Source organism: Physella acuta, unplaced genomic scaffold (genome assembly GCF_028476545.2).
Source record: "Physella acuta isolate Inbredline_101_S28 unplaced genomic scaffold, ASM2847654v3 ptg000572l, whole genome shotgun sequence".
NCBI lineage: Eukaryota > Metazoa > Mollusca > Gastropoda > Physidae > Physella > Physella acuta.
In genome coordinates this window covers 117,486-130,458 of record NW_026732091.1, presented here as the reverse complement: position 1 = coordinate 130,458, position 12,973 = coordinate 117,486, and the positions used below count along the sequence as shown (strand labels likewise).

The 12,973-nt window shown below is 36.8% G+C and overlaps 2 protein-coding genes across 2 annotated transcripts in view; one reads left to right on the top strand and one right to left on the bottom strand.

Moving 5' to 3' along the window:
- The window catches only part of LOC131946838 (ankyrin repeat domain-containing protein 50-like), a 162,531-nt gene that overhangs the window by 137,400 nt on the left and 12,158 nt on the right, over positions 1-12,973 (top strand). The gene's annotated exons all lie outside the window — the stretch shown is intronic.
- On the bottom strand, positions 661-5,693 carry LOC131946839 (fibrinogen-like protein A). Its single transcript, XM_059307811.1, has 3 exons — positions 5,516-5,693; positions 3,579-3,722; positions 661-1,253 (listed from the first exon to the last, which is right to left on the bottom strand). The coding sequence occupies exons 1-3, from the start codon at positions 5,691-5,693 to the stop codon at positions 661-663; spliced, it is 915 nt and encodes a 304-aa protein (XP_059163794.1).

The following is a 12,973-nucleotide window of genomic DNA, read 5'->3' as shown; positions in this document are numbered from 1 at the left end:
GCACAATCCTCTTTTTCATGTATGTCTTAAAATGTAGTGTGTAAAAGGAATAATAAGTCATTTTTGAAAGTATTATAAAATTATTTGATCCTGGCGCTTTATTTGGTTTTAGTCCTTCTATCGTCTTAGATATTTCCTCTTATGTAAGTTAAGCGTTGATTTTGGTACAGTCATCGTTGTCTAGCTTTGTTGTGTAATTAAGATAATGTTCTTGTATTTCATAGACTGTATATTCCTTGATGAAGGGGTTTTGATAGGATAAAGTAAAATTGACGGTTTTTACTTTCCAGGTAATTTGATATAGTCCCGTTGTCTTCTGTTATGCTACATATATATTTACTGTTGCAGTGTATTTTTCAAAAAATGTGTTGTAATGTGAGGGCTCTTCGTTGCCTATCAAGTCACAGAAAGCTTTCGATATAGTAGATCATACATGGTTGATAAAAACAATAGATGCTCACAACCTAGGACACTATTCTAAAACATGGATAAAAATAATATACAACAATGCACATAGTCATGCAGAATATTTTTTTTTCCTTTTAGTTTAAATAATAGAAAACAAGAAATATTTTTTTAAAAACTTGAAACTTAAAGATTACAACGCTATTAAAAGTTTACATAATAGATTGAAATTCAAAATTTAAATTCATAATGATGTTAAACTGCTCTGAATTTCATTTCACTGAATGTTGCATTTTGCTGGGGACTCCAGTATACATTGAGTGTACCCCAAACAGCGTTAAGATAAGCGTACACGCAATTGTTAAACCACCAACCTCCGCGATAGGAAACTGCACAGTTAACCCCATTCATTGCGTCATTATCGCGGTCAAATGTTGAGAACATCATACCATTATGTGCAGCTAGCCTGTCCACGGTATTTCCAGTGCAGCCATTGACATGTAACCTATAGCCGTCTGCCTCGCTGGAAATGTTAAAGCTGGAATACTTTGCAAAATAATTTGTTCCTCTGAAGATCATATCAACTCTCAGTTCTGTTTTGTTTTTGGACGTTAAGAGATAGATGTTCTCATTGCCCAGGTAAAAATTACCTGAACTAAAATCACCAAATCCATTTTTGTATTCGGTCCAGTTCCTGTAAAAATCTACTGTCCCAGAAACACGTCTTTGGAAAATGGTCCATCCTCCACCGTCTGTCACTGTGTCACACATGACCTGAAATCCAGAGCTAAGAGTCACGACAGGACGAGAGTCACTGTTGTCTACGCCTGTGCATGATTCAACCGTACCTGTTAAATATGTAAATAATTTATGGTGAATTTTATTTAGTTCGTCACATATAACCAGTAGTCAAGAGCTAAGAGTCAACAATGACTTGATTTTGAGGCGACCTAAGAAATAAAATGGTGCTATTATTTGATACATTTTAAACGGCCGATTCAGAATAAATAGAAGGTTTGATAAGTTTGTTCATCATTCGATATGAAATTAAACCCTAAAAATTGCGCAAGTTTAGGGGGTATGTACAGTAAATTTGTTAATCTATATACTACTAAAACTCAACTTTGTTTACATGTTTGTATTTTAAAAAAAAAATTAATTTGTTTGCCTGTTTGGTTACAGGAGAGAATCTGCACTGTGTGTAGAGCTGTAAAATACGTAATTAGGTAAAAAAAAAACATCGTTCTTTTTGACCAAACTGTTAATCACAAATTAATGTAAAGTCATATTATTCATTTACTTTTTATAACAATAATGGCGGCTTCCATCGAAGATTTTGGTGCCCATTTTAAAGTTTAACTCATTATAAAGCTAATTTTCTGTCGGCTATAGCTTTAACGATAATATTTTTATTAGGTTAAAACACTATAATGAATTTTCAACAGTTCTAATTTGAGGATACATTACATTTTTCTACATCAACAGATCAGCTGTCATAGAAATAGAAAGTTAATCCTAGATAAAAAATCTAAAATCTAAGTCAAACCAAAATTAATTACTTAAAAATAGAAACGATTTGAAAAACTGAATACATTTTTGATTTTCTTTATTAAACTATTTTAGTCCTTAAATATTTCATATAACTCTTTGCTTCATAGCTTCACGGGCATTCTAATTCAAGAATACAAGGGATTTATCCATCAATTTCCTAGTTTCTAGATCTAGAACTGCTGAAAAAGTTAGACTTGAGCCAAGGAAGTCGTAGTATGTAGATCTAGAAAACTCTATCTAGATCTAGATAATAATGAGTTTCTATACTAAACTATTTCGGATCTTCATTATTTTATATAAATCTTTGTTTCACAGGCTCCTCTCTACCATATATATTAACTCGCTGTTATGTATTATTACTTAACTACTTTACATTGTTACCCTGTGTATGGCTTAGTCCATGTGACAGTCGATAACTTACTTTATTTACCTAACTAAACTTTACAATGCCCGTGCCTTAGCCCACGGGGCATTTAAATAATTTTTTGACTTAAACTGTTCCTGCCCGTGACGTAATTCAACGTGGCAGTTGAGTAGACATTTCAGTTACCTACTGTACTACTTTTATCCTGCCACGGAGCAGTAGATAATAATATTATATTATACCCAGCATCATTTTATTTTACTACAGGCCGTAGAACTACGGGCATTGAGTTGACCCGTAGTCATCGTATCTGATATTTCATTTTATTCACCGGCCGTAAACCCTTGCCAGAGACAAGAGGTCATCGGACCTGGTAAGAAATTATTATTCTACTATTGACACTTAGCCATCAGACCTTAATGAAAGTAAGTCTAGTTATACTATACTAGAGTCAATATTCCCGGTAGAGAAGTGGCACAGAACCTCATACCGGTTGAATGTACTCATTTTACAGATTATCAATATTATTACGGTTCAATAATAATCGCGTAAATCAAGTTTCCTAAGCAGACTAAGAGTATAAATATAGCAGTAATTATGTAACCCATCCAACGAGCCTAGATAGATAAGATGTTAGTGTCATAGGTTACCAAGCGGGTGGCACGGGTTCGAGACACATCGAATCCGTGTTAATTGTTTTTATTATTTGTTTTAGATATGAATGATTAAGTTGCCTATCGGGACTTGGCGGGATACAGGGCAGGTGAAGTAGAGTTCACCTGTTTCTGTGTCCTCAGGAACTGAAAGAATAGTCTGGTCAGAGCCCGGAATATTTTTTTTAAACGATAAAAACATGTTGTCTGAGAGTTGGCGGGACACTGGGCAGGTGAAGTAGAGTTGAGTAGGTCACCTGTTACGTCAGTATATGAAGGGATATTGTGGTCAGGCCCATGCACAGCCTAAATCGATGTTTTTAAAAGACAAAAACATCTGAGGTTTGACTTATTTTTTAATGTGGGGTCTAGTTCTTTTTATGACGATAAGTTACAGACGTGATGTCATTTTTTGACGACCCCAGAAACCCACAGTTATCTAGAAGATAACGGGTGGTATAGTCTTAGTTAAAACTTAAGTTTTGTAAAATGATCTTTTTGCCAATAAAAAAAAAGTGGCTCATCAAATGCAAAGCAAATATAATACATCATGTACACATTATTGACATTTATCAGCAAAAGTAGAAACTATATTTTTACTTCACCTGTACAAAACAGCAAGTCTCTATCTGAAATGGAACCATCAGACAGCACCGTGATGTTTCTGGTTGTGTTACAGAATTTCCCACTAGAGAAAATTTTTCCCTGAACTTTTTGCTGTGAAGCTTTCAGTGGGGCTAGCCAGGAACCTGTTACATTTATCACAGTTTATTCAGCAGATAGTAGGATTATTTATTCTATATCAAATAATGGTAAGTTATATTTACTAAAATATATTTTCTCAAAGCAGTTTCGTGGGCTCTTGTCTTTTTAGTGTGGTTACGTATTACGGATTTGTCAATTTACAAAGCATTTATTGTGACGAAAAGCAAAATAGAGAAGACGTAAAGAGACAATTCCCATAACAAAACGTAAAGTTGCATCTTCCAAATGAGATGTAAATTTACTTCTCCCTAAAATTATACCCAATCTTACCCAGTCACATAGTGCGCACAGGTGTAAATACATTTATAAAGTACTAATAATATTTCGCACTATTATGCACATTTTGTTTTTGTCGTTTGCTTGGTGCGCAATTTCCTTTTCTACTAGATTTTATTCTTTTTTTTTAAAGTTTAAGTAAACAAAAATCATTTCTATATTCCGAGTTGCTATCCCACGTAATGTTATATTAGAATATTCGAGAAAGGGAAGATCGTTCCTGGTTTATTGTTAGCTAAAACTGGTAACCACCAATAAACGTATAATGTTCATTACTTTCTCGTATATACGGAGTATAGAGAAAGTCTTGTAATCGTGCAAAAAAAAAAATCAAATTTTTTACAAATCTCGACGTTTTACACCTCACTGATACGGAAAAACATAATTTTGCAATCTTGTCCGTATGTCTGTGTGTCTGTGTGTCTGTGTGTGTGTGTGTGTCTGTGTGTAAACACGATTACTTGAGTACCGCTACAGCTAGGTTGATGAAATTTCATATATAAGTATTATATCAAAATCGTAGATCCGTATTAACTTTTGAGCGATTTCCGATAAACGGAAGTGGTACTTTTCCTACTTTGAATTTTTCAAAAGCCTATAACTTGAGTACTATTTTAGATAGATAAATGAAATTTCACATATAAGTAAAAGATCTAATTCTCTACCTTCTGTTAAATTTTGAGTAATTTCCGTTGACTGGAAATAGTAATTTACGCTACTTACGATTTCTCAAAAAACTAATGTAAATTTTTAAAGTACTAATAATATTGCGCACTATTATGCACGTTTTTATTTGGCGTTCACTTGGTGTGCACTTCTTTTGTCTACGAGAATTTATTCTATTTTTAAAACTTTAAGTATTTAAAATTGATTAAAAATCATGTCTATAGCCCGAGTTCCCATCCCCTGTTGTTTTATATAAGAACGAGCCGACCCGCTGCGTATCATACGCCGCTATTTAGTTTTTTTTTTCTACTTTTCAGTAATTTATAATTTGTGAATTTGACAGTACCAATACTGCCACTGAAAAAATTTGCTTAAAAACACTAAACCCCCCTCCCCCCCCCCCCCCCCCACGTGAAAGCAGCCTTCTCTTAGTTACCTCCTCTAAGTTTAAAATCGTTTCAAACTAAATTATCTGCCCCTAATAGCCGTCACCAAACCCGTCTCTATGATTGTAAAATGTAAACAGCGTGACCACAGCTCACCAGACCATGTGAGGGGGTGGGGGTGGGGGGTGGTAGCAATAGAGAGGAAGAGAGGGGACTGTAAGGCGCGCTTGCAGCTTGTTTTCTAAAGACTCCCAGAGGAGAATTATATAGATAGATAGATAGATATTCGAGAAAGTTTAGGGGAGATCACTCCCGGTTTATTTTTAATGTACTCAGTACGTCTGTTAGATGTGCCAGGTGAAGGTTGACCATAATTTCTCTTTGTCATCTCAAGACTTTTGTGATGGATCTTTTTTCTTAATCAAAACATGTAAAACATATCAACTTACCCAAGCTACAATGTTGTGTGGCTTCGTTGTAGATGTAGCTGTAGCACGTTTTGTTGGAACTTGAACAAAGATGGGCGCAAGACAAGAGGCTGACTTGGTCAAACTCTACATCGATGGGCAGTGTGGTCACGTTTGTGTCATCAACAGCTTTATACTGGGTGAGTTGTGCTGGGTCCATTGAATAGGCTTTAGGTGAAGATAAAGTAAATTGATTGAGATTGTATGGTTGGAACGTAATGCAAAAACTTGCTTATCTTAACATCGAAACTTTGTTTTATTGATTGGATTCGTTGGACGATCGTTAATTTACCATGCTACAGTTCACCATGCATTAAAATACTTTAAACGTTTAGATAGAGCAAGTAAAGTCAGTTTAGTATGAAAAGACTACATTATATTTTTAAGTTCTACGAATAATTCCCGAAAGACTATTGCCCAAATACCGTTAGAGCGAAGGACGATTTCCCGAATGGACACTTGCCCTGTTGCGACAAATTCCCGAAAGCCACATGCCCGAAGGCCGATTGACTAAAAACAGCTTTTAACAATAAATCCTATTACCAAATAGACATTCTTAATCTATTGAAGTTTGACATTTTGATAGTCAACACAATTTTAAGCATAAAACAAACTTGATAATATATTTAAAATGCAGTTTTTTTAATTTTTTGAACATTCAAAAATTGCTAAAAAAAATCTTTATTTTTATATAAATGTAACGTAATTTTGGAGGCGGTGTCTTTAAATTCGTTTGATGAATGTTTAGAACAACTTTTTTTAGCCAACGTGTGGCGGTGGTTAAACAGCGTTTATGACACGTCGTAGGCAGAGTCGCGTTTCTTTGATTGATCTCTCTACACAAAAACTTTACTTTTATTAACTAAGTTCGTGTATGGGACCGCGTAAATTATAACATTTAAAACAAACACAACTAACCTCGTGCGATGATACAATAGACTACTACAACAATCACGGCCCACATGGTGCAGCTGGTCTACAATCCTTACAAAACGTACTGAGTCGTCGAACTTTTTCCTGTATAAAAATTAGTTTTAGATTTATACATGAATTATCGGTCCCTACATATATACGGCTGGTGCATTCATTAAAATAACATATAGTGCAGTTGGTCTACTCAATACAGTCATGCTGATGCACGCAATAAATTAACGTAACATACAGCAGATGCACTCGATTAATTAACGTAACATACGTCGTGTGCATTTAATAAAGTGACGTTAATATCGGTTGGTGCATTCAATACTTGATCATCTAAATAACAACTAAAACATTACATGAATTGTCTGAACTTGTTAACAGTCTATGGAGTTTAGATGTCAAAATTTAAAACTTTTTGATTAGCTTTCTCCTTTTAAGAAACGACAGTTAGGCAATCAATTATTATAATAATGATTTCTCTTTTTAGATTGTTGAATGCTAGTTGTGAGTTGCAAATATAAATGGACTTATCTGGTTACAATAAATATACTTTTGTCTTTATTTACTCGTAAAAATTGGCAAATGAAATTGAATATTGACAGAGTTGCCTAGCGACCCAATAATATTTAGATAACGTTCAAGTGAGGTTTCATGCTGAATGTATTTATCGTTTAAGGAGTGTACTTTATTGATTACTTGGTATGCGATGATTCATGCTGCTTGATACCAGAAATCATTTAATTGAAAATCAGAGGAGCCGTGTGTTATAAATAGAGCCACGTGATGGAGTAGAGCCACGGGACAGAGTAGAGCCACGGGACAGAGTAAAGCCAAGGGACAGAGTAAAGCCACGGGACAGAGTAGAGCCACGGGACAGAGTAGAGCCACGGGACAGAGTCACGGGACAGAGTAGAGCCACGGGACAGAGTAGAGCCACGGGACAGAGTAGAGCCACATGGCACGGTAGAGACTTAGGACAGAGTAGAGCCACAGGACAGAGTAGAGCCACGGGACAGAGTAGAGCCACGGGACAGAGTAAAACCAAGGGACAGAGTAGAGCCACGGGGCAGAGTAGAGCCACGGGACAGAGTAGAGCCACAGGACAGAGTAGAGCCACGGGACAGAGTAGAGCCACGGGACAGAGTAAAACCAAGGGACAGAGTAAAGCCACGGGGCAGAGTAGAGCCACATGGCATAGTAGAGCCACAGGACAGAGTAGAGCCACGGGTCAGAGTAGAGCCACGGGTCAGAGTAGAGCCACGGGACAGAGTAGAGCCATGGGACAGAGTAGAGCCACGGGACAGAGTAGAGCCACGGGACAGAGTAAAACCAAGGGACAGAGTAAAGCCAAGGGACAGAGTAGAGCCACATGGCATAGTAGAGCCACAGGACAGAGTAGAGCCACGGGTCAGAGTAGAGCCACGGGACAGAGTAGAGCCATGGGACAGAGTAGAGCCACGGGACAGAGTAGAGCCACGGGACAGAGTAGAGCCACGCGACAGAGTAGAGCCATGGGACAGAGTAGAGCCACGCGACAGAGTAGAGCCACGGGACAGAGTAGAGCCACGGGACAGAGTAGAGTCACGAGACAGAGTAGAGCCACGGGACAGAGTAGAGCCACGGGACAGAGTAGAGCCATGGCACAGAGCCACGGGAGAGAGCCACGGGACAGAGCCGCTAGATAGAATAAGGCCACGGAATACAGAAATGATCCAGACTGTCAATAAATTATAACCTGATCACGTGTGTCCCCAAGAATGACATAGCAAAAAAACTACCTAAATATTGACTACGTAAACAGCATTGAGTCAATAGATTCGATCACACTTACTGCTTGTCTCAATTGTTATTGATGTATGATTAATTTTCGATGCCAAATAAAGGACATCTCACGTGACAAGGTCATGAAAAAGTGGTATCATTGTTCACGTCACTTAATAATGTTGAATTGTCATTCGCGTTTTTATAAAACGTGTTTTGTGTAATGGACTAGTTGCAAAGCTTGTAGTAAATATAACGTGATACACTGTTTCACTTGTTATATGCCGCCTAAATTATGATGGGAGGTAACAGAAAAATAATTAGTCCATACAGAACTAGTTCCGAATGTATGGGTCGCTACTCAGTAGGTAGTGGTGAAGGGTTTTTCTATGGTCGCGATGATACGACTTTAGCTTTAACAAACACTCGACCGCCAAATTTCTCCATCACATTAATAAATTATACATAATATACATGGACTATAAAATCTAATTATATTTGTGTGTTTTAACTAACTTTTTTTCCGTTTTTGGGGTCGCGGGTCACATGGTTTCCATCAAAAGCGTTCGTAGCATGAAAATGTTTGGGAACATATGCAATGGAGATTTGACCCGTTTAAAAAATAAATGTTTATAGATGCAACACACTTGTGAGTGCCAATCATTTTTTTAAAAAATGGGCTTATCAGTGTAATAAAAAAAAACCGTAGAAAGATATCAGATTTGTTTATACTTTATACCAATCACACAGCTAAATATATGCTTTTGTTGTTTTCACTTTGATCACATCGCATTATTTAATGCTGAAATTAAAGGTAAAATACCAGCTTTAACCATCAATTTATATTTATCCCAAAGGGGCATTTTAATCGATAGCAAAAGTAAATAGCAGCATGTGAAAACAGACCAGTTTTTACAGTCATCGACATTTATATGAAACTAGCGTACCCGTCCCCCGCGCGTTGCCGCGGGGATAGAAGTAAGTTTGACGAAATGTATTAGAATGATTTCAGCAAGACGTTACAAATCATATGTTCTAAGACGCGTGACCATATTTTCTAAAAGCGAGTTATTTAAATGTAAACAATGCCTGCGCTTAAATCATAAATATCGGGACACAGGTTTACCTACACTACCGCATGTAAACATTGAGTGTACATTAATCACTCACCGAAATAATGTTAGAACACACTTCGGTGACCGCCCATGTGTCAGAGACGCACAGGGGCGCTCTCAGGGCCCCCACCCCCCCCCCCCCCCCGATTAGACTACCGCATAGGCGCGGCGTACGACCCCTGGCTCCTTAAACTAACAGGCGCCATCGGCCAAATAGCATCCTATTAATAATGATGCAGATTTCGTCATTCGCTAAAGTGACACAAATGAACAGGAATTTTTTCTTTAACACGTAAAAGTATTTAACGTGTTTTAAACATCAGTGTGACTGATGCAATATGCTAGCGTTACTAATGGTCTATTATTAGATGCTCGATCTCAATTTCTGACTGGCTTGTCTAATAGTAGATGCTTATTGCATCATTCGCAAAGTGACGAAACTCTACAGTAGGCTCCTCATATTCAAAAAGTTATTTTTTTCATCTTTGGCAAGGTGACGAAACTGTACTGAAGGATTTCCTCGCGTTACAAAGTTATTTTTAGAAGCCTGTTTTAGTTTTACCGCTGAATATAGTAGTACCCCTTTCTCGCAATGCGGGACGCTCGATTAACGGATGCTAAGTGCCAACATAGTCGCTCTAAAACTCTGGGCGCCAAATTGTGTATTGACGAAAGTTGTACCCTATATGGCGCCGCCCAGAAGAAACGTTAGTTTTCTTTTTCGCAGAAATATTCTCGGGAGTATTCTCATCTACTCCCTAAAGTTTCATGGCACTCGGATGAACCGCATCCGAGTTTTATTTTTTATATACCGTGTATAGAGAAAAAAAATCGCTCCCCCCCCGGAGGGCGCCGCCCTTGCAATATTAAACAATATTTTTTTGCAGAACCCTACTATTGAGTGATCTAATCATCTCCCCAAAGTTTCATGGTACACGGATGAACGGTGTGAAACTGAAATATACTTTTATTTTTATAAACCGTATATAGAGAAAAAATCGCAGCCTCCCGTGGCGCCGCCCTTGCGAAATTTAAAAAGGATTTTTTTTTCCGAACCCATCTTTGAATTGTTCTAATCAACTCCCCCAAAGTCTCATGGCTATCGGATAACGGTGTCACACTAAAATCGACTTTTATTTTTATATACCGTAGATAGAGAAAAATCGCACCCTCCCGTGGCGCCGCCCTTGCGAAATTAAAGATGATTTTTTAACAGAAACCTTTCCTAGAGTTTTATAATGAACTCCCCAAAGTTTCATGTCTATCGGATGAACGGTGTCACTGCAATTCACTTTTATTATTTTTATATACCGTATATAAAGGAAAATCGCACCCTCCCGTGGCGGCGCCCTTGCGAAATTAAGAATTATTTTTTTTAACAGAACACTTTCCTAGAGTGTTCTAATCTGTAAGTCTCATGGCTATCGGGTGAACGCTGTCAAACCAAAATCTAGTTTTATCTTTATATAACGTATAAAAAAAACAAATTGCGCCCTGCCGGGGCGCCACCCCTGCGAATTTGAAAATGTTTTTTAGCGCAGAAACCTCCCCAGGAATATTCTAAACATCTTCCCAAAGTTTCATGGCGATCGTGTGAACGGTGTCACTGTAATTCACTTTTATTATTTTTATATACCGTATATAGAGAAAAATCGCACCCTCCCGTGGCGCCGCCCTTGCGATATTAAAAGTGATTTTTGTACAGAACCCTTCTCTAGAGTGTTCTAATCAACTCCCCAAAGTTTCATGCCTATCGGATGAACGATGCCAAACTAAAATAGACTTTTATTTTTTATATACCGTATATAGAGAAAAACAAATCGCGCCCTGCCGGGGCGCCACCCCTGCGAATTTGAAATTTTTTTTTTCGCAGAAACCTCCCCAGGAATATTCTCAACAACTTCCCAAAGTTTCACGGCTTTGTGATAAGAGGTGTGGTAATGCATAAAAGACACACAGACACACACACACACACACAGACATACATTGCTTTATATATATATAGATATGGTTGTTATTCTGGGTAAAGTTATCGTGAATACTTCAGTTAAATTGATTATGTTCTCACATAATGTTGTTTGAATTTAAACAAATGTTAAGATTGCATTGCTAATTTACTAAAGCTCAACACGTTTCCAAGAAGATCAGTTGCTATTCTTCCGAGCTTATTTAACATTCACTTGGGTGACAGTCTAGTCGCCCCACCCATGTAAAAAAATACTCTATGTGTAAATAGTCTCATTAAACAAGCTCTGGTACACACAGGACTATTGGGTTACTTAGAATGAAAGGAGCGCTTGTTTACTCATCCCACAACTGGCTATTGAATACCCTTGTATTGTTGATGGTTGCATATAAAGACAAACGTCAAGACGGTATGTTTAAGCTTTCATTGAACTTAAATACAGTGCGCTGTAGTGGTCCTTTCATTGCGTAGTGCTAAATTATTCTCACGTTTAGAAGTAACAATTTTTTTTTTGCAAATTAATGTGTTCATATACTTAGAACAAATTACAGAATTTTTACACACATTTTGATCGCTAAACTAATATACTATCGGTTGTAACATGTTTAATTATATTCATAAAGACAATTTAAAGTTAAAGTTAAATGATCGACACAAATACCAGTCTCCTACGGAAACTTTTTTTTTATTACCATAAAAAGGTAACAAGTCTATCCAAACTAGTATTTACTAACATACCTAATGTGTCATGATTTTGTACTGACTGATATAACTATCATTTTAATTTCATTTTGTTTAAATTATTTTGCTCATCATATTTAGTTGTCTTGTGGGTTTTAGGGAATATTCAGATCTGAGATCTGTCACATTTTGTTAATTGAATGACGATCGGACAACAATGTGACATTCAGCTTTTATAAATTTCATTAAGTTTAAAAATATGCTATGCTTTTTTTAAAAAATTATTTAACTGTTTGCACTTAAAAGAGAAGGCTTGCACTAAAGCAATATAAATAAATAATATTTGTATACAGCCCACTTTCCTAGCAAGTTAGTACGCGCATACATTATTTTTTAAATTCACTATATTGATTTTAAGGGTTCCTGCTTTCTATAGACCCCTGCTGACGTTACGCTCTGTAAACTATCTTGACGGCTTGTTAAAAGAGTTTAATACAACCAACGGGGCGAGTTATTTCTTAAGCTGAGTTTTAGAGTGGTTCTGACGTAAGGTATGTTACAGTCCTAGAGGTCAACTTCACAGTTACGTGAACACACGTAGCCTGAATAGTAATCGTTTTTTTTTCCTGACAAGCACCATAAACATAGAAATGTATAACAATAATAATAATAACCCCCGCCCTCCTTCGAGCCTATTAGTATTAAATCAATGAGATCTTCATTATTAGTTGGACAGAAAAAAACTGTATTCAAAATGTTGATGTTAACTTAATAAAGTTTAGTATTGATTAGTATTGAATGGGTTATGTAAAGGGTACGATTTTTGGAATATGTTTTTCGAATAACGCGTCAAAGCTAGACAAAATACCAAGTATATCCATATATTTACGAATCAATTATGTTGTTTTGTACTGAATAGATTATCTGTCCGAACAAATAAATCAGTCGTGATATGGTTGGGTAAAGTCAATATGTATCAAGCCAGTTTCGTGTTTC